Raw genomic sequence first — 21,926 nt, forward strand, 5'->3', positions numbered from 1 at the left:
AGATACCAACCACAGCCAAAGTCTCTTCCTGAGCTCCTCCAGCTTGGAACAACCTAGAAAGTCTCTCTCTCCTGATAGTCAACTCAGTAATGTTTCTGTAGATTAGGTGGTGCAAACGCAATTGGGGTAACATTTTGCAGGCCAGCCAGCTAGGACTAGGCCTGGCCACCCTTCGCCACTGGGCAAGCCTCTGCCTCCTTGGGCTTGCAGGGTTGGTGGTGAGCAGCACGTTCTGGTGCTTGAAGCAAGACCTTGCTTAAGAGACCCAAGTCCTTGGAACCTCCCTCGACCAATGGCCATTAGGGCCATGCCCCTGCCTCGATGCCTCATAGGGATGGCAGTGTGCAAATTCCCACTGTGTCTGTCTGAATGATAGGGAAGACCATAGCATCTGTGATCCAAGCATTCAGGAGTGCCAGGCCAACCTTAGCTACACAGGAATTTCAGGCCAGCCTAAGCTACATAATAAGACCCTGTCTAAAAAATGAATTATGAAAAGCAAGAGGCCACAGCCCAGGTGACTGAAATCCACCATTCCTCCTCTGACAAGCCACTAAACCCCATGCAGTGTAGAATGTGCCTCTCCTACCTTTCTATCCCCAGAACCTGTGTATGTGTGTGCATGCACGTGTGTGCATGCCTGTGTGTGTGTTTCACTGTGTATACCTAGGTAGCCTGGAATTCATCATGTAGATCAGGCTGGCCCTTCAACTCATAGAGAACCACCTGCCTCTGTTCCCTAGTCCTGGTATTAAAGGCCTGGGCCACCGTGGTCACTGTGTGCCAAGAGTTTATACCTTCAAACACAGGCTCTTACAGACATAGTCCATTTCCTGGGGAAGCTTTATAACCAAGTGTAGATAAATGTTTTTATTCATTATTTAATCCCAGTCAGAACCACCTTTCTACCAGTGATTTATTGGTTTGTCAAAAATCTAGCAAATCATTAGGACGGGTTTTGTAAACAGCTCCTTAGATCATGTTGGCACCTGGCTAGAAAATGCTGGAAGAAATATTTTCCTATCAAAATCGATGTGTGCAGAGGAAAAAAAAACTAAGTGAGACACTGAGGAATGAGCAGAAATAACTCTCATTTGGGTAAATGTTATTTTTATGGGTGTCAAAGTTTGCAAGTTATTAAGAGCCTCGGATCCAGAGTATACTATATTTTAATTTAAAAATAGCGAAGCTTGAGAAAAACGCAAAAACTAAGGGAAAAAAATCCCCAGAGGCAGACAGGATATTAACCAAACCAAGCCTCAGGCAACAAAAGCCATAATGGTCCACAGGATCCCTGTGAAGCTAAGTGGCATGGTTGGTGATACCTCAGAGGAGTCTTGATGTCCATCTGAAAGCATGACATCACCCAGGGCAGGAGCCCAGAGGCAGGACTGAAGCAGAAGCATAGGGGTGCTGCTGACTGGCTTGCTTCCCTGGCTTCCTCAGCCTGCTTTCTTATACAACCCAGGACCACCTGCCCAGGGGTGGCACCACCCAGAGTAGACTGCCCCCATACCCCCATCAACCAAGAAAATTCACCACAGACTCGCCTACAGGCTAATCTGAGGCATTTTCTCAACTGAAGTTCCCTCTTTCCAGATAGCCTGAGCTAGTTATCAACTAACACACCTAGAAGGGGCTCCTGTGCCCAGTAGGATTGAGAGACGCTGCAAGTTCTCAGCCATTGGCTGGGGCCCTTGAATCCTGACACTTCCCATGGACACAGTGATGGGAAATGTGCCCTGAAATGGAGGCAGGGAAGGGCATGGAGAGGCAGGAGAATGCAGGGTCCAGCCTCACGGTGCTAATGCCCCACCCCCTACAGTCTCTGTATGGCTACTTCCCTGGGAGACAGTGCAGGGTGGAGGAACCAGCTCAGAAGGAGGTTGGTGGCTTATGGGGACACACTGGCTAGATCTGAATCCTCACTGGGCAGGTGCCTGTGTCTATAGCAACATTCTTGTCTCCCCTTCGCCTGGTCCCCAGTAACAGGATTCTGACTTTAAACAGGTAGGTGTCCACTCTTTGAAAAATGGACAGTCCCTAGCTTCCCAAGCCAGCTGTGGCCAGGGTTCTATCATAGCCCATGAGGTATATGAGTGTTCCGCAGACTTCCAGAAAACCCGCCAAGGAGGGAATTCATCTTCTGTGTTGGTTGGAATTAGAATGAGCTCCTTGGCACTCTGGCAGCCGCCTTGATGTGTAGCCTTAAAAAGGAAACTCCATTCTAGACATTGAGATTCAGAGACAGGATCCAGGTCTCTGACCCCTTAGTGAGGCTGGCCTGGACGCCCATGGGTGACATTTGCTGGAAACGTAGGGGGAGCAGTCTCGTAGAAGTCACAGATAACTTGTTGGCTGTTGCACAGTGAGCCTGTGATTGACAGAGGGAAAGTCATTTAACTTCCACCTCTTTCTTACCTGGGGTACTGGTGACGATGTCTCTTCCACAGCTTAGTGAGGACACATGACGTGGCACAGTGGGAATTTCTTAGTCTACACCCAAAGTGCTCCTTAGCTGAGCACCAGGGCAGGAGGTTCATGGGACAGAGCTCCCAGCCAGACAGTGGGATAAGAGGAGTGAGTCTGCACAAAGTTATCTGAATGTTCTTCCCAGCCAACAGCACCAGCAGCCGCCGCCGCCGCCACTCTGACTCCTTTGTCCTACAGTCAGCTGTTCTAGACTTGGAATGTGTGAAGTCTTGTGGGCCTTTCCTCTTTCTTGAAACACATATGACAGCTAAAATGTTTCATGTTCAGTGTTGCATAGTATTCCATGGTGTTACCCTACAAATCCCCCCCGCCCTGTCCTACCTTGAGCAGACCTCTGTGTGGCTTGGGATGGAAGGTCAGTACGCATCTCCGGGTGGATGCATGGCTTTGATGTCCCTCACCTGCAGCAAGCGCTGCTAAAATTTCCACGTGCTTGATCACATCAACTGTTTGCACACCCTGCATGCAGACCTACTCTGGTAGTTGTAAAGGCTGGACTGACTGTATGTCAAAGTTTAGGAATCGGGTACGATAGTCACGTTACTCAGTTCAGGCTGGGAATCCTGTGATTTTGCTTTTTTTTTTTTTTTTTTTTTTTTTTTCCTCTCGTTTCTGAAAACTGCTTTGTGTTCTCTGGGTGGCGCTTCATTGTGCATTTTTTTTTTCTGATTTGCTCCTATCTGCCGTGTTGGGATGGATGCTTGCATGCCCCGCGCTTGGGTGCGGAGTCTGGTGGAACGTCTGAGTCACAGAATGGGCATCTGTAGGCTCTCACAGACACCGCCAAGAAGCTTTCTAAAGTGATTCTACTGACTTCCACACCCACCAGCAGTGAGGGGGACTTCCACCCTGTACACAGGCTTGTCAGCACTTGGTGTTGTCAGCTTTTTAATTTTAGCCAAGCTTGTGGGTGGGATGTGGCATCCCACTTGAGTTTTACTTTGCACGTCCCTGGCTGCTAACGGAATTGGACATTTTCTCATCCTTTTTATACGTGTGTGCACCCATGTGCACAGGAGTGTGCGTGTAGAGGCAGGGGGACAACTTCGGGTGTTGTTCCTCAGGAAAGTCATCCACCTCCTTTGAGGCAGGGTCTCCTGGTGGCCCAGGGTTCACTGAATAGGATAGACTAGCTGGCCAGTGGGACTGTCTGTCTCTGCCTCCCTGGTGCTGGGATTATAGGTAGATGTTACCACACCTGGATTTTTATGTAGGTCCTGGGAAGAACCTGGGTCCTTGTGCTTGTACAGCAAGCAGTCTTACCAGGGTAGCACCACCCAGTCTCTCTTATCTTTTTGGGATTGTTTTTCAACCTCTTTTGTAATTGCCGTTTGGGTCTTTCACCCACTTTTTCTACTAGAGTCCTGAATGGTTGTCGTTGAGTTCCCGCTCAGGTGTTCAGTGTTGTGTCCTGGTGAGCACTGTGCCCTTCCTCGCCAGTTAGATAGACAGTTACGCCTTCTGCTTTGTCCTTTACTTTTGCTCCGTGCCATCACGTTTACGTATAAGGTGTGCACGCCAGTGATTATATGCATGTCTAAAACAAAATCAATGTTTGTTTCGTTTTCCATGTGACCCGTGACTTATCAGGACCATTTATTGAAAGCACCATTTCTGTCCTCCTAGTCCAGGCTGCCTGACCTCAGCCATGAACGGATCAGCTGCACGGTGTGGCCTATGGACTGTCCACTGTCCTCTAGGGTCTCTTTGTTTTATGCCACTGTCACACCGTCTTGATGTCTAAAGCTGTAAGATGGAGCCCAGTGCCTATTGACGAAGTCCGAGATCTTCTAAGCTGTTCTTGGCCAGATGCTGGATTTCACTTGTGTGTGCTCCCTACATACATGTCCCATGTATCTTTCTGGTTCCTTCCTCAGCTAACCTCTACCGCACTCATCCTCCCCACTCCTAGCTGTGTGAAGTGTTCTTTATCTCACCTTTACTTCTGAGTGCTTTCTTAGCAAGGGGTAGCCTCTAGCTCATCTGCCATTTCCTTCCAGCTTTATGATGTCACCATCTCCTGGCTTTTGTTATTTCTGTTAAGCCCGCTGTCACACAGTGGTCCTTTACCGTTGATGTGTTTCTTCTCTCTAGCTACTGTTAAGACATTGTTTTGACTTTCATCTTCACTTGACTTTTTTTTTTTTTTTGTATTTTGATCAGGTTGATGTATGTGTACATGTGTGTGCATGTGTGTGCATGAGTGTGCATGTGTGTGCATGAGTGTGCATGTGTGCATGTATGAGTGTGTCGGTGCATGTGTGGTACATGTATGTGCATGTCCTTGTGTGTTTGTGTGTGTGTGTGTACATCTGTATGGGTGTTCATGTGTGTGCACGTGTGTGTGCATGTGTTTGCATGTGTGCTTGTGTGTGAGAGTGTATTATTTGTGTTTGTGTGTGTGTATGTGTGTGTGTGTGTGTGTGTGTGTATGCTAAAGCATAAAAGAAGGTGTGTCCTTGTCCCTCTCCCTTCTGTCCACAAGGCTAGATTCTCCCAGGAAGCAAGACCCATCATTAAAAAATGTATGACAAAAGTAACTCAAGAAATGATGAAAGAAAGGAAAAAGAAGCGTTCTTTGGCTCACAGTTTGGGGTTTAGTCCATCGGAGCAAGGATGTCATGGTAACAAGAGTTTAAGGCAGCTGTTCACACTGCATCTACAGCCAGGCAGCAGAGAGAGATGAAGCTGGTGCACGGCACACTCCCTCCTGTCTCTTCAGTCCAGGCCCCAGCCCGTGCCATGGTGCTGCCCACTTCTCGCTTCAGTTAACCCAATTTTAGAAACCCCTTATAAACATGGGTGAGCCTACATCCTGTCAAGCAGATGATCCATGCGAACCATGCCAGCATGGCTCTGCTGGAATCACAAACTCATAGCATTGGGCCACCTGTTAGCTTTGCAAGGCCTTGCAGGCTAGCCTGAGAGATTAGCCACTCTTTATAACACATTTTCAGAGGGAAAGTATGTTCCAAGCCCTAAAAACTGCCTCTCAAGCTACACTGAAATCTAGCCTGGGAGTAAGGGAAGCCATCCATATAAAGTTCTTTCTCAGAAACTTCTAGTCCCTGTGATAAATATAACGTCTGGAAGAACAATGCCATGACTTCTTGTCGGCTTGCCAGTGGAGGCCTGGTCTCTGGTACTCATAAGAACTTGCCCTGTGATGGCCCTGGCATCCCTAGGGAGCAGTGGTAAATGGATGTGACCCAGTAGGAAAGGCAATGAGACCTACCCCCAGTCCTATCCCGAGCTTCTGCTCATAGCTCAAAGAAACACGGTGGACAGCCAGGCCCTTCATCTCCATGGCTCCGATCTTGCTCCTCATCTCTCAGGACAACAACAAAAACAGAAAAGTAAGGTAGGAAACTAATAGAGATTTGTAAGTGACTCACATAAGAAGTAGACATAGGGCCTGTGTTGGTCCCAAGGCCAAATCAAATAGGCTGTATGATCTTAATCCTTTTATGGTACAGATGTACACACACACACATACACACACACACACACAGTACATCAAGAAAGTTAAAATATGCAGGCAATAACCTGCTATTGAGGCTGTCCTGGGCTCCATCCCACCCTGCGGTCGTTACTGTCTCATTGCTGGGAACAAATCCCAGAGTTAAGGAAAGGGATATCTATTTGTCTGATGGTTTGAGGAGATACAATTGACCATAGTGAGGAAGGCTTTGCAGCTGGACAGGGACACCTGTCCCACAGCTTACGGCTGTGGTGTTGGGGGCCCATGGTACCGCTTGCTCACATCTTGGCTGCCAACCAGGAAACATAAAGAGACTTGGGTTGGAAGTGGGCGAAGCTCTAAGCCACAAAGCCCACCTCCTAACCATCCAGTTCCTCCAGAAAGGCCCCACCTCCCACTGTTCCCACAGTCTTCCTGAACAGAAACCAACTGGGGACCAAGTATTAAAGCATGTGAGAAATGGGGGACATTTTTTAATCCAAACTGTGACAGCCCCTCACTTTTAGAGGATTCCAGAAGGCTTGAAATATGCCCTAGGGCATGACCAGAAATATCACCTGACTGGACCATGAGGCTGAATCAATGAAATTCTAGACGCATGCTGCCGTGGCCTAGACACCTGTCCCCAAAGGCCATGAGTTAAGGGTTTGCTCCCCAGGAGGGCACTGTTGGGAAGTCATAGAACTTTTGGGACTTGGAACCTAGTGAGACATCATTGTCACTGGAGAAGGAATGTCCTGGGAGGGAATTGTGGGACATGGGTTTCATCCTCTTTCTCCTCCCCTGGATCATGCAGTTAGTGATTTTGTTGACCACACACCCCCTACCCGTGACCCGCCTCACCCCAGGACAAAATAATGAGGCCTGCCAATCACCAACTGAAACTTTGTTCTCTTAAGGTTTTTCTTAAGCTCATATATTATGTTATAGTTGCAGAAAGCTGACCAACACAGGCAGCCCGCCCTCCAATGCCTTTGTGCGCATCCAAGAGTAGATATAGGGAAGGAAATCTAAGAAGACAGAGGTCAACGGGTCTCATTCCTCTCATGCTTGCAATTTCCAGGACAGTCAGGGCTACCCAGAGAAACTCTGCCTCAAAGAAGCCAAGGTGAGGGGAAAGCAATTAATACAGAGATACACATCTAGATAGCTTTTACATGCTTTAAAAATATCCAAGAGCTAAATTAACCATCAGAAATAGACAGTCTTAGTCCCTCTTCCAGTTACTGTGACAAAATATCCTGACAAAAGCAGCTCGGAGGAGAAAGTTTATTTTGGCTCAGTTCCAGGTCTCAGTCATCATGGTCGAGAGTCACAGTAGCAGAAGCTCACCAGGTGCCACATCACCACTGCAGACAGAAGAGAGCAATGCGTGTGTGTTCAGTGTGACAGCCTCTTTTTACACTGTGACCCTCGGCCTCTCAGGCTGTACAGAGGGGGCATGTGACCCGCTCTAAGGGCCCTTCTGAGTGTAAACTGACAGGGATCCAGTGGAAAACCCTCAGAGGGTTTTCCCAGGGGGCTGTGGTAATATTTCCCACTGAAGAGTTCAGAAGGAGTTGGGAACGGTTCATGGAGAGGAGGCTGAGGCCATGGGTTCCCCAGGTGGCATCACATGGAAGAACAATCTCAGGCACCAGAGTCAAAAAGCGATTTCAGGAAACTGTGGCCAATCAGGACGTTAATAGTGGATTCTTTCATAAAATTCAACAAGGCGTAGGGGGCAATCTGTGGTTCAGTGTCAAGCGGTTCACAGTCCCTGCTGTAGCTTTGAGGGGGTGAGTAGAAGGTACAGATTGTCTTCGCTTAGATCTGCCTCAGGGTCTGTGTTCCAAGATGGCCTTACAGGGTCCATCAGGACTCAGAATCCACAGGGCTATGAGTACAGAACTAGAACCTTCTAGAATCTCAATCCGGCAAATCCAACATGCATGTAGCCAAGGATAGCTATGAATACAGCCCAGCACAGGATCAGTCAGAAGCTTAAAACATTGACGGGGTTTGCAATGCTTGATCGCATGGCTCTGGGCCGTGAACGTGGTGAATGACTGCATCATATCAGAAGGTAAAATGTGGGACTTACCCTCTAGCCCATATTCTGAGTTCCCTGCCCAAGTCCTAAGGCCATTTCCACAACCTGGGACCTGTGTCTTTCCTTGGCTCCAGTTCTTAAAGGTGACCATCTCTGAGATGGTCCAGAGGTCCCTGAGGGTGAGGCCAAACGACAGAGAGAGCCCATGAGCAGCTGGCTGACAGCAGTGGGAAGGAAAGGGACTACTGCCCAGCAAGGTTGGCTTTTCCCAAGCAGTGTTGGACCAGAAGCTTTGAGTAGCCCTGAGTGCTGAATTCAAACCCAGCTCTTCAAATCATTTGGAATGTATAATTATTCTGGCGGGAAATTGAAAATTATTCATTGACTATTTTGTCAGCTTGTATGCAGCTTCAATTTCTAGGCTTGGTAAGTGGGCCTTTAATTCTCCAGAACCAGACCCTTCAAACATCATGACAAGATATGATTAGTGTATATTACACTCTCTGCTTAGTCTTCCAGGCAGGCAGGGCTAGATCAGTCCTGTCACTTACTGACTCTGGGACCTAAGCAAGTCAGTGTCCACATCTGTAAAATGGGGGCAGTAATGGCTGCCACCTTAGGAAATCATTGCAGAATGAAGTATTGCCCAGCATTGTAATGGGCACACAACAGACTCTGAAGAGTATCCGTGTGCCTTGTGTGCCTGCTGTAACTCCATGTCCCCCACCCCATTGCATTTCCAGACTCCACAGCAATACGAAAGAGAATACAACAGCAAGCGTTCTGGTGTGGGACCCAGCAAGTTCCATGGGTATGCCTATGATGGCATCTGGGTCATCGCCAAGACCCTGCAGAGGGCTATGGAGACACTGCATGCCAGTAGCAGGCACCAGCGGATCCAGGACTTCAACTACACAGACCACACGCTGGGCAGAATCATCCTCAACGCCATGAATGAAACCAACTTCTTCGGGGTCACGGTCAGTCCCCAGCTTCTTTGGCTGTTTTCGGTGCCCTCGGGGGGGGGGTGTCATACAAGGTCACAAGAGGGACCATTAGGCACTGCTGATGTGTGATTTCTTCTCTCAGGATATCCTGTGAGCCACAGGATTGTGGGAGGATTGGAAAGAGCTCTGGGGTGGGGCTGGCTCTTTCCCTGGGGAAACATCTCCATGACTCACCTGTAAGAAACGTTAAATGCCTGCAAGGGTGAGTGCAGTCCACCACCCTGTGGGTGGGGCAGGCCAAATTCAGGTTCAAATTCTGCATCTTCACTTATGAGTGATCTTCTTTGAACTGCACACTCTCCAGCCACAAAATGGGAACGATGCTTTTGTTTGCAAAGTAGTTGCAAAGATTAGTCATGGTGTTGGGCCTGAAGATGCAGGCCTGTAATCCCAGCCATTTGGGGGACTAGGGCTGGAAGGTCTGAAGTTCAAAAGGTACCTGTCCTACAGAGTAAATTCAAGGCCAGTGTGATCAACTCAGTGTGACTGTCTCAAAATTGAAAGCAAAAAGAGGGCTGGGGACATGGCTCTGGGTTCGAATGTTTGCCCAACATTCCAATTTCTAGTACAAGGCAATAAAAGGTTTCCGTGTGGCACCTGCTAGTAATACTAATTGGTGGGATTCCCTGGTCTGAGCTTCAAGTTTCTTGCTTGGGAAATGCAGATAGTAATACATGCCTTACATGGACATTGGAAACTTAGCACTGATCATACTCAATAGACCCTCAACATTCACGGAGGCCTCGACCCTGCACATAGATGCTACCCAGTTGTGTATATCTAGGGCTGGAACCCAGGAAATGCCAGCTCTTGATACTTTTCCTAATGGTCCTGTTGCATCTTTATGCCCCATGAGGGGAACGGTTGCTGTTTCTGTACCTGTAAAAGATGAGCAGCCTAGAACTCGAGCTTTGAAGTAGACAGCCAACCCAAGGAAGAGCTGGGACTTGAATGTGGGTCTTGGTCATCATGGTTGCATAACACTGCCTTCTGGACATGAATGTGGGGCATCTTGTGGTACTCTGTCTGCCTCTGGTCTTCTTAGCAAACACAGCTTTGGCTGAAACAGGGATAGGTGAACGTGTTACATTTGTTCTGTCTAACTCAGAATCAATTAGAGATCAGTCCACAATGAGATAGCACGAGAGGGGAGGATTGGTGTGTTTCTTACATGCTGAGTTTGGAAGACATTTCCAGGTGCTGGTGGTGTGGCCAGCAGGTCTTGCAGGAACTGCAGGTGTGTGCCGTGGTGTAGATCTAGGAGTGAGACCTGAGCAGAGATGACATAAAAGGGTTAAAAGCATTTGGCCTTGGAGAGAACTCCACCAGCTCACAAGGATGTCCTTGACCTCTGTGGAGAATTCAGGGAAGGCTTCTCAGAAGAGGCAGCACTTGAGCCTGGCCTTGAGTAGTGTGCAAGCACTAGGCCTTCAAGGATGACTGACTGGGTGGAAGTTGAGTAAGAGGAGAGATGGGATTGGTTAGGGAGGATACCATCATCTGAGACAGAACACTGAGGAGGCGGACGGCAGGACTAGAGAGGTAAGTTGGGACTCAAGTCTAGAGTTGACAAGGACTCTCGTGGGGCAGCCATTCATAGAGTGTGGTGAGCATCACCCACGAGCTTGCTAAACATACTGAATGGGGCTCTAAACTCTGGGTCCTTAACAAGCCTCCAGGTGATTTTAATTCAGGCTATAACTCAGCAGCCCCCTCCCCTGAGGTGGGGTGGCTCTCAGTTTGCAGAAGGGAAGTTGGGTTCAAGGGATCTAAACAGGGACATCCTCTCCCAATTTCAGACATGAAGGCTCTGTTCTAGCCAAGTACATTGTTACTGAATCTACCCTCAAACTCTGGCTTTAAAAATGTTCAGAACCTCTTATGAAATCATACTCAACGCCCACAATATAAAACTTACTAAAACCCAGGTATAGTGGCACATGTCCATAATCCCAGCATTTTGGAGGTGGTTGGTGGTAGGAAGATTGTGAACCTGAGGCCAGCCTGAGCTACACAGAGCCTTAAATGCATTGAAAGAAAGAGGCTCCTCAGACTAGGGGCATGGCCCTGTTGGTACAGTGCTGACCTGGTGGCAGCAAATTCCTCAGTTTCATCCTCAGTGTCACAAATACCACACTTGGCGGTACAGGCACTCAGGAGTCAGAGGCAGAAGGACAAGGAGTTCAAGGTCACTTGTGGCTTGCTTGTGGTCACATTGCAAGTTCAGGGCTAGCCTGGGGTATGAGCTTCTGGGTTAGCAGAGGAACCTCTCCCCACAGCCTCTCCTCCCAGTTACAACATCCTGCCTGGTCCCCTCCTCCCACCCCACCCACATGCACATTCTCTGCTCACCTGCAGAGGAAGGGTGTGCAGGACTACTTTCCCTGTCCTTCACTTTGTCTCTTGTTGGTAGAATGAGTTCATGACACCCAACACAGCCTGGCTCATGGATCACTGCGGAAGCCCAGAAGCCTTTTGCTGCACCTCTAAGCCCAGAGGCAGCCCTTTGCCTGGCGCCTGGCGCCTGGCACGGCTTTGCTGGAGCTCATTTATAACCCCTGTGAAGCGCACCCTGTCATCTAAGCCAAATAATCACTACTTGATGAGCAATTAGCTAAGACGGGCTAAAACGCTTTCCAGGGCTTGAAGATGAATTTCTTACTAATGGGAAATTCCTTGACACCTGCACCAGTCTGAGTCATAATTCAGCCAATAGCGACCTGCACACACTCTTAAAACTGCTCAGAACCAACACCCTAATGTTACCAGTGACACTGATCTGGAAGGGGGTATGGCTCCCTCGTGGCCCCCAGCACCAAGACTTGGCAGAGCCCCAATGGCAGGCAGACCCACCATGCCTCCTCCGACCCCACCCCCTGTCCCTGCTGCCCTCTCGAGTCCCTGTCAGTCAAGAAAGGCTGCAGTGTGAATCCATCTGGCTCTCCGTTCTCTCTTCCGCTAACCCCCTTTGTTGGGCATTACGATGCATCTGGCTCTGGTCTCATTTAATGCAGACAGGTCTCGTTAAAATTATCTTTGGGTTGCTGAAAATACAATATCCTTTGACACAGTACAAAGTGCCTTCGTGGCCCAGGGAGGTTGAGGAAGGCCAAGTTCAGCAGTCAGTGAGGGGTTAGGAAGACAGAAACAACCGGGAAGAGCTTGAAGCGCTTTGCATTTGCTGAAGCGGCTTCATCGTCGCTCTTACGGTCTCCACTCCATTTCTCGGTCAGACTCGGTATTCTGGGTAACCCTCATTCAGCATGTTTACTATACAGAAAATCATTTAAATGCATTAAATTAATTATATCGGTGACTCAATTCCAATTGATTTAGTGTGTGCATTCGGCTGGGATCTGGGCCTGGGTGCCTAGCTGGCATATTGGTGAAGAAATGTCTTCTCTGAAGCTCAGAGTGAAGATCCAGCTGAGCCTGGGGCCCAGTTCCATTTCATCTGTTTGCAGACTGGAGTCCACAGAAATGAAAATCTATAGCTCTGTTGTATGCCAGTGACCCAGGCATGCGGTATATCTCTGGCATCTGGGGACACAGTGTGACTGATGTTCCAGCCTGTAAGAGCCCCACATTCTGAAATCCCAGGACTCTTCCTCACCTAGTACCTTCCTCTGCCAAGCACATATGGAGAGTGAACTCCAGGCTGGAGTCACTTGCTCAGGTCTTAGATGCTCAAACACTGCTACACAATCATTTTTCTGAAAGTAGGAGGATCTTGGAGCACGGTTTCTGCTCAAACTTGTGGATCTTCCAGGAACTACATTAAAATTCATGATCTGAGCAAGGACAACACCAGTAAACATGCTACTGGAGATGGGGAAGGGTGAGTCAAGAGGCTCCAACCCCACAGAAAGAGCTACAGGCAACTAGGGAATGCTGGGAGTGGAAGAAATAGATTTCCCCAGGGAAGAACACACCAATTGGTTAATGAGGCAGGCTCACAGATTTGAATGCTTCATCTCCAGTTAGTGGAACTGTTTGGGAAGGATTAGAAGGTGTGGCCTTGTTGGAGGAGGTGTGTCACTGGGGTAGGATTTGAGGTTTAAAAAGTCCAGGAAACTTCTCAGCTCATTCTCTCTCTCTCTCTCTCTCTCTCTCTCTCTCTCTCTCTCTCTCTCTCTCTCTCTCTCTCTCTCTCGTGCTTATGGATCAGATGTAAGCTCTTAGTTACCACTCCAGTTCCATGCCTGCCTTTCTGCCTGCTGCCATGTTCCCACCATGATGGCCATGGACTTAAACTCTCAGGAAATATGACCTCCAAATTAAATGCTTTCTTTTATAAGTTTCCTTGGTCATGATGTTTTGTCATGGCAATAGAAAAATAACTAAGACAGTCACCCAATACCAAATGGATATAGCCTGGGAGGGACCTGTGGGTCCTGGGAGGGCAGGAGCCCTGTAGAGCATAGAGGTTGGTTGTTGTGCAAGCAAGAGTTACCAGACTAGGTCAGGGTGCTAGATGTGAAACCCAGGCTAGATCTGGAGTGGTGGGATTGGGAGGGTGCATGGAAGGGAGGATTAGGCCGACCGGCAGGCTAGATCCTGAAGAAGGATGTGCTCCTGCCGACCAGATCCTTCTGGGTGGTAGACAGATTGTACGTGGTATGAGAGGTGGGGGGAGGCCAGCACAGCCCTGAATATATATAGCGGGTTATATATAACCCGATAAGTCTGTATAATGTATATATATGTATGTATATCACACCAATTAAAGAAAAAAAAAGACCATGAAAAAATTTCAAGTGCCAAGCAATGCTATGCCCAAAAGATCTCCTTCACTGGTCTCTCAGTAAGGGCCCATGTCTTAGTCACTGTTCTATTTCTGTGAAGAGACACCATGACCATGGCAACAATTATAAAAGAAAGCATTTAATTGAGGGCTTGGTTATAGTTTCAGAGAGTTAGCCATTATCATCATAGTGGGGAGCATGGTGGCATGCAGGCAGACATGTCTCCAGAGCTGAGAGCTTCATATCTTCATCTACAGGCAGAGAGAAATAAAGAGACTGGGCCTGGTGTAGGCTTTTGAAACCTTAAAGACCATCCTCAGGGACACACTTTCTCCAACAAGGCCACACCTCCTAATCCTTTCAAACAGTTTCACTCCCTGGTGACTAAACATTCAAATACATAAGTCTGGGGGCGGGGGGGGGGGGTCACTCTTATTCAACCACCACATTTCTCCCATAGGCCTTGTCTTAGTTAGGGTTACTACCACTATGATGAAAAGGATCCTTCAGATTAGTCTTTCTGTGGGTGTTGGTGGAAGTACATGTTTGTATAAATGCCTGTATGTGAGTATGCACAAATGTGTGTGGAGACCAGAAGTGATGACACCTTCTGAGGTGTCATTACTTAGGATCTTTCTACCTTGTTTTTTGAGATAGGGCCTCTCATTGGCCTGAAAATCCCCAATCAGGCTAGACTGGCTGTCCAGTGAGCCTCACGGTTCCACCTGTCCTTAGATCCCTGTCCAAGGATCTCCAGTGCTGGCATTATAAGTGTGTGCCACCATACACAACTTTTACATGCGTGCTGGTAATTGAATTTAGCTCCTATGTTTACATGGCAAAGGCCTTACCAATTGAGCTTTCTCCCTGTCCTCTTTCCTGATCATTCTTTAAAATTCATCTTATTTAATATGTGGACCTATGTCATGCTGGATTGACAGATCCATGCTTTACTTCCTATGGCAATGTGATACCTATAAAGTCTCCCTGTCATCTCAGCCTGTGGAGACTGAGTCTGGGTGGGGCAATGTGGCATACAAGAGCATCTGGTTTTAGGGGTCCTCACCCCTGTGAGGACCTTGAAAAGAGAGCATGGTTCCTGATAAGCTGTTTCCTGTGATTGACACTCTCCATGGGTGGACTCCATGCAGAAGCCATCACAGCCAGGAAGGTGGCCCATCTCTCTGAATGCAGTGTTCCGTGCCTGTAATGGGATGTAGCCCATTAACAGAGCTACATCCCCAGCCTCTAGGACATATGTTTTAATAGTGGAAAATATGAGGCTGAAGAAATGTCTCAGCAGCTAAGAGCATCTAATGCTTTACCAGAGAATCTGAGTTTGGTTCCTAGCAACCATGTTGGCTAGTTCACAACTACCTGTAACTCCAGCTCCTAAGGATCTGACGCCCTCTGCTGGCCACCATGAGTATACACAACACCCCCCCCACCCCCCATCCCTCACCAGCTTCTCTCTCCCAGTAAGGGCTGGGCATCATCAGTGCAGCGGCTGTCCAAGAGGCCCCATCCTAGGCTGAGACCTTTCTCTTGATGGCTACTCTCTTCAGGCTTGCCTCACAGAGAGGGAAAGGACTCTACAGGAGCTGACATAGAGCTCATGACCTGGTTGCTTTTGTTTCTGGTCAGGAGAAACCACTGGCAAGCAGATCCATTAAAGCTTTAGAGTTAGGGTTTTGTAAAAAAAAAAAAAAAAAAAAAAAAAAAAAAAAAAAAAAAAAAAAAAAAAAAATTGTTAAGACTTGAATACAAGTCACTGTTCCCCACCCACTCCCAACAACATTTTACTAAAAAAGAAAAGTTCATAAAGCAAATTGGGTTGGAATCCCAAGTGGCCCGAGTAAAGTAGGCAGCCTGGGAAAAACAACAAGGTGCCCCTGGGGAAAGAGAGTGCAGAGTGGCTCGAACTGCCTGCTCGAGCCAACGCAGCTGCCATCCTGAAGGTGGGGATTTTACTTTCTATCCAGAAAAACTTCATACACATACATGCACACACACACACACACACACACACTCAATGTACACGTGTTCAGACATGTACACAAGTCCACACTAACACACCCATCTATGTGCATGTACACAGGTACACATGCATAGACGTATGCACACACGTACAGATGTGCTCGTGCATGCAGAACTGAACACCATCTCTGAGAGCCAGCCCATCTCTCCTACCTGTGTGATTTAGTGGGTGGCTGGTTTCATCTTCCTACACAGATCCTACATTTTTGTTATGGATGCTGCGTTCTGAGGGGGCTTGAGTCGGTATCGAGTCACGGTGTGCCGATGAGGGGCCATGCACTTCACACACATACCGCATTGCCATCTATTAACCCTTGTTAAAGGTGTGGTGGTCAGAGCCTAGTAAAGTCTACCTGTGGGCAAATGTGATTTGGGGCTTTCTGCTGTTCACTCACTCACAGGATCTGAGTCTCTGAGGGGGAAGGCGTTTGTTACCAACCTGCGTCCTATCTGGCTCTGGGCACGCCAGCTCCTGCTGCCCTTAGAATCATCACTTAGCATTAAGCACAAGACTAGTGCACAGGTGCTATTGGCATCCCACCCAGGTCTCCGGGGATCCCTTTGAAGGGTGTGGCTGGGTTAGCCCATCCCCCAGATGCCACAGGTGTCTGGCTAATGGCTCCCAACTGGGAGCCTCAAGGCTCTGTGCCTGGAGATGCAAGGAATGACTTGGTCCAGGATTGGGCTACCCTCACACCACTTCTGATCTGGCAGCAGGATGATTCCAGCCACACAGCCCACTGGACTGCATACCTAGGGTGAGCTTGGCCATAAGCGCTCCCTCTGATCACCTCTAATTGAGAAACCAACAGCACTTCCCATCCCATGCCTTCCAGGCCTCTGTGCATAAAAAGCCATTTTCAACCCAGGCGCTAATAAGGACTGACAGGAGAGATGTCATCAGGCTTTGGAGTTGACTGCCATTCACAGATCCATCAAGAGTCATTCCCAAATTCTCACTGTGATAGGGCATCAGGAATTTACCCAAGTCCTGAGGCCACAATCTTCCTCAGCCTCTCATGGCTCCCACGGGTGTCTTTCTGGGGCTCAGATGCCAGGCCTGATCTGGAGGGGGTGTGGTCCTGTGGCCTTGCAAATTCATACCATCAAGATCATTTCTCAGGCAGTAACTGCTCGCAATAAACAACTGTACTAAAAATTGAGCTTTCTGAGCTGCCTCCCCTCCTTTAAAGCAGCCACACGCTCAGGCTAAGCAACTGTCCAATAACCACTGAGCATGGCAGCACCTGATCCTGAGAGCCCAGGGTCAGGCCCAGCATGAGATGAGCTCATCCCAGGAGCCTGGCACACCATGCTGCTGGCTACCTTGCCTCTCTTTTATGTCCTGTGCCCCACCCTGCTGTCACCTTCCTAGCCAAGACTTTCCCATGCCTTATATGGAGTTGCTGTCCCTGCCCCATCCACTCACTGTCCCTCCCCATCTCCTCACTCTCCCTCCCCATCTACTCACTGTCCCTCCCCATCCACTCACTGTCCCTCCCCATCTCCTCACTGTCCCTCCCCATCTCCTCACTCTCCCTTCCCATCCACTCACTGTCCCTCCCCATCTACTCACTCTCCCTCCCCATCTCCTCACTGTCCCTCCCCATCTCCTCACTGTCCCTCCCCATCTACTCACTGTCCCTCCCCATCTCCTCACTGTCCCTGTCCATCTCCTCACTGTTCCTCCCCATCTACTCACTGTCCCTCCCCATCTCCTCACTGTCCCTGTCCATCTCCTCACTGTCCCTCCCCATCTACTCACTGTCCCTCCCCATCTCCTCACTGTCCCTCCCCATCTACTCACTCTCTCTCCCCATCTACTCACTGTCCCTCCCCATCTACTCACTCTCTCTCCCCATCTACTCACTCTCCCTCCCCATCTACTCACTGTCCCTCCCCATCTCCTCACTGTCCCTCTCCATCTCCTCACTCTCCTTCCCCATCTACTCACTGTCCCCTCCCCATCTACTCACTGTCCCCTCTCCATCTACTCACTGTCCCCTCTCCATCTACTCACTGTCCCCTCCCCTGTTGGGAGCCCACTTTAGTAGAAAGCAGCTAGATCAACTTTGCAGCCATCTGGAACCATATACCCTGATGAAAGACTTGGTTTTCAAAAGCCTATAACAGCTGAAGCACACTCTGATAAATATATTGTTTATCCCACATAGCTTGTTTTGCTGTTTAGTGACTTCAGCTGTATGGTGCACATGGTAAAGTGTTTTCACCTGTGTTTTCCTGCTTGTGTTTATAAATACCCCAGATTTCCTTTCAATAAAGAGAGACGGGAAGAGAGACCGGGATGAGAATTAAGACCTGACCACACACCCTGTCTTGTCTCCATTCTTTGAGTCGCTTGTCCCTCCAGCCCCACTCTCTCTCTTGACCAGAGCACTTAGCCCCAAAGCGTGGGGCAGTGTGGACAACAACATAGTAGCCCCAAAGTGTTGAGGCAGAATGCAGGCCTCAACACTCCCTATCTACTCACTGTCCCAAGCTTTGTCCTTGCCCACAGTGGTTTCCATCTGACACACAGTACAGCTCAATTATTGCCTGGTTTGTTTTCTGTAGTATCTTAGACATGGGACATAGGAGGTGTCTGATAAATATTACTTCAGAATGACTGAAGTAATGAAATCTACTATCATAGATTAAAGAAAGATACCCAGCACATATGAGGGACATAAACAGATTGTACAGATGGTGAGAGGTTAGTCCAGGCTACCTATCTGGCTGACTCAAGGCTATGTCGACATGTGATATTCCCAGCACTCCCAGTTCCTCTGACAAGCTAACTTTGGCCAGGCATGGGTTGGGTGGGGTGGGATATAGGGGTTGGCTTACCAGATACCTAAGTCTGAACAATTCAGTGAGATGGATGGGAAGGAGGGAAGGACCAGCACAGTCCCAGCTAAGTAGTGGATGGCAATATGGTTCCAACTCAAATTGTTTAGATGTAAGCCTGCCTCCTCTTTTAGACAGTGAGCCTGTGAGGCAATGGTGACAGAGTGGTATAGGGACAGTCCTTATGACTTAGAGTGAGACCTAGCTCTTAGTCTATAAAATGAATGTTTGTTGATTGAATAAATAATCATAGCGTAGCTCAGAACTCTAATCCAGGGTTCTCCTTCAGAAAGCAGAGGCTGGGGAGATGTCTCAGTGGTAAAGTGTCCGAAACACAGAGATCTAAGCTTGGATCCCCGGAACTCAGGTGAAGCCAGGCACAGTAGCCCAGGTCTATAATCCCAGCACATCTACAGTGATACAAAACTCGGGGATAACGGGGATCATTGGAAGTTCATGGACCAGGAGACCCAGCCTCCAACAATGTGCAAAGAAGACCAATTCCCAAGGTTTTTCTCTGACCTCCACACATACATGGTGGCGTACACACACACACATAAATGATTTTTAAGCACAGAAAAACCCTCAGAAGTCTCAAAACCTTGTGCCTGAGACATTGATGCAAACGCAATTACACATGAGTGCAGACAACACACAGCTCAGAATTCCACCGCCTCCCACTCCTGCTGTCAGATACATTTGAGAGATCCAAACAGTGTGGCTTAGCAATTTGTGTGAATTGATGCCTAGCCCGGCAAAGCTTGCGAGTTTCACTTCCTCAAGGCAGGGGAGAAAATTACCTATTTTTTAAACAAAAAACAGCGTGGGGGAGTGTATCGTTTAGAACTTTAGTGGTCTCCCTGAGCACAGGCAGTCTGGTCCCAGACAGAAGCAGACCATAAGCCCTGAAGGAGCTGGGAACATGGTGGCCACAGTAGCCCTTGCTGTAACAACAGGTGGCATGGCTAGGAGCACTGAGTGCTTGTTGAGTGCTGGGCTTAGTTCTCCCCTATAGTACTTTAACTCTCACAGTAAGCCCTGATGTGGGTTAAGTTGTTTCCACTGCCCCAGATTTATATGTTGGATTACCAAGCATACTTGGATTACTTGGCATGTTTCAGGTGCAGGTGGTTGGGGTAACACTGCACAGACTAGAGACATTAATAGTGTCTTCATAAAAGAGCAAGTTGACATATACACAGACAGGAGCAAGGCCTGAGACAAGATGGTAGAGGGGTGACACACCTAAGAACCATGAGACACCAAAGACTGCCAGCAAGCCACCACAAGTCATGGGGCAGGTAGCTAATCCTCCCTGCCAGGCTTTGGAGGCAACGGTCTACAGCAGCCTTCGGTCTCCAGGATTGGGGTACAGTGAGTTGCTGTTCTGTGAGCGCCCCAACTGGGAGTCTTCATTTGAAACTAATTGGGCCCCACAAAGTAGAAACTAGCAACACTTTGTGAGAAAACCAAGAAGATAATTAATTTCTCCAAGAACTTCCACAGAGCCCAGATGAGTGGAGAAGCCGGGATTTGAACCTAAGCTGTCTGCCTTTCAGCCGTCACCGTTTGTCCTATATCTCTATAAACTTTTCCTTTCAGGAACAAAATAAGTCCCATCCAAAGGATGGAGCTGAAACTAACCAGAGTCCCCCCATCAGCACCTTTCCGGGTGGGGACACTGTGACCCTTGGGGAACAGCAAGGAAGACACGGCTGCAGCTAGGAGGACTCTGCCTTTGTGTTTTGTTTTGTTTTGTTTTGTTTTTGTTGTTGGTTTTTTTTTTTTTTTTTTTTTGCCAACCACTTCTATGAAGACCCTTAATTTTTTTCCCCTTTAAAAAAAAAAAATCTCATGTCCCAGACTGATCTACTCTCTATGTAGCCAAAGAGGACTTTGAACTTCTGATCCCCCTTCCTCCACCTTCCCACATGCTGTGATCTCAGGTGCACCATGCTTGCATCTGCCTAATGCTGCCCCTGGCTCCGCCCCTGGGGATCAGGCTCTGCATTTTGTTCTAACAGTGTCATTTTGTTCTGTTGTCTTTTCATCCAGTCATTCTACAGCCCCAAGTCTGGGCTTCTTATTTCTTTGTGTCCTTAAGAGTCCCGTGATCTCTTTCACATAAGGGGTCCTTCCATGGCGGAAGGTGGGGAAAGCTCAGACCAGTATCAAAATGGCCTCCAAGCCAACTGACACTCCTTGGATGTTCCTAGTAAGACCCAGGTCTCTCCTATCCTTTTGCTATTATTCCCGCCTCTCAGACCATGAAGGTTTCTCTGTGACCATGCTTCTCAATCTTTTTAACTCTTATTTCAATGTGACAGAAAAACGTACATTTAAACTCGGTTTAACCCAGTGGTTCTCACCTTGTGACTTGAGACCCTTTTGGGTCCTTTCACAGGGGTCTCCTAAGACCATTGGAAAACACAGCTCTTTGTATTACAATTCATAACAGTAGCAAAAGTACAGTTATGAGGTAGCAACAAAAATAATTTTATGGTTGGGGGTTGCCACAACGTGAGGAACTGTATTAAAGGGTCACCGCATGAGGAAGGTTGAGAACCACTGGTTTGGACTCCCAATCCAATGGCATGTACACTGGCAGGCTGTTGCCACTGGCGAGCTCCAGGACTCTCCCAGCATCGTGACTAGAAGCAGGTACACACAAGCTCGCTGTTAGGAATGGTAATTTTGTGTGTTTTGATTTGGGACACTGGGGACCAAGCCTCACAGGCTAGCTATGAGTCCTCCCACTGAGCTATAGCCTAGCCCTTACTGGAGACCACTTTACAGTTATTCAGGTATTTAGGGGATTTTGTTTGGTTTTGTAGGCAAGCTGATTGTACTTAGCTGTGCGTTTCTTTTAACAGTATCCTTTAAATCCCATAAGTGCTTTGCTAACTAATTTTAGAGAGAAATTTTGGTCCTTCTAATCTAACCTTAAGAAATCCGGAGTGCCCTCCAATAGTCTAGGGGGCCTTTGCACAGAGATACCTAGAATGTATACAGGCTTTTGTGGCTTTATTTAGTTTTTGAGACAGGGTTTCATAGATCCCAGTCTAGCTTCAAACCTGTTATGTAACCCAAGGATGATGCCGTGTACCACCACTGCCCAATTTATGGGGTGCTAGGAAGCAAATCCCGGATTTTATGCTTGTGAAGCATTCTACTAATAGAGCTTCATCCCCAGCCTCTAGAACGTATGTTTTAAAAGAGTGAAACATGAGGCCAGAGCAGCTAAGAGCGTCTAATGCTTTCCCAGAGAATCTGAGTTTGGATCC

General features: G+C 48.2%; 1 protein-coding gene across 1 annotated transcript in view; it reads left to right on the plus strand.

The window, feature by feature from the left end:
• Gabbr2 (gamma-aminobutyric acid type B receptor subunit 2) overlaps window positions 1-21,926 on the plus strand; it is a 326,221-nt gene that overhangs the window by 188,985 nt on the left and 115,310 nt on the right. Inside the window, exon 7 of the mRNA XM_034503281.2 lies at window positions 8,750-8,986. Within this exon, the coding sequence (XP_034359172.1) occupies window positions 8,750-8,986 (237 nt within the window). The remainder of the gene's footprint in view (window positions 1-8,749; window positions 8,987-21,926) is intronic.

Source organism: Arvicanthis niloticus, chromosome 5 (assembly GCF_011762505.2).
Source record: "Arvicanthis niloticus isolate mArvNil1 chromosome 5, mArvNil1.pat.X, whole genome shotgun sequence".
Taxonomy (NCBI): Eukaryota; Metazoa; Chordata; class Mammalia; order Rodentia; family Muridae; genus Arvicanthis; species Arvicanthis niloticus.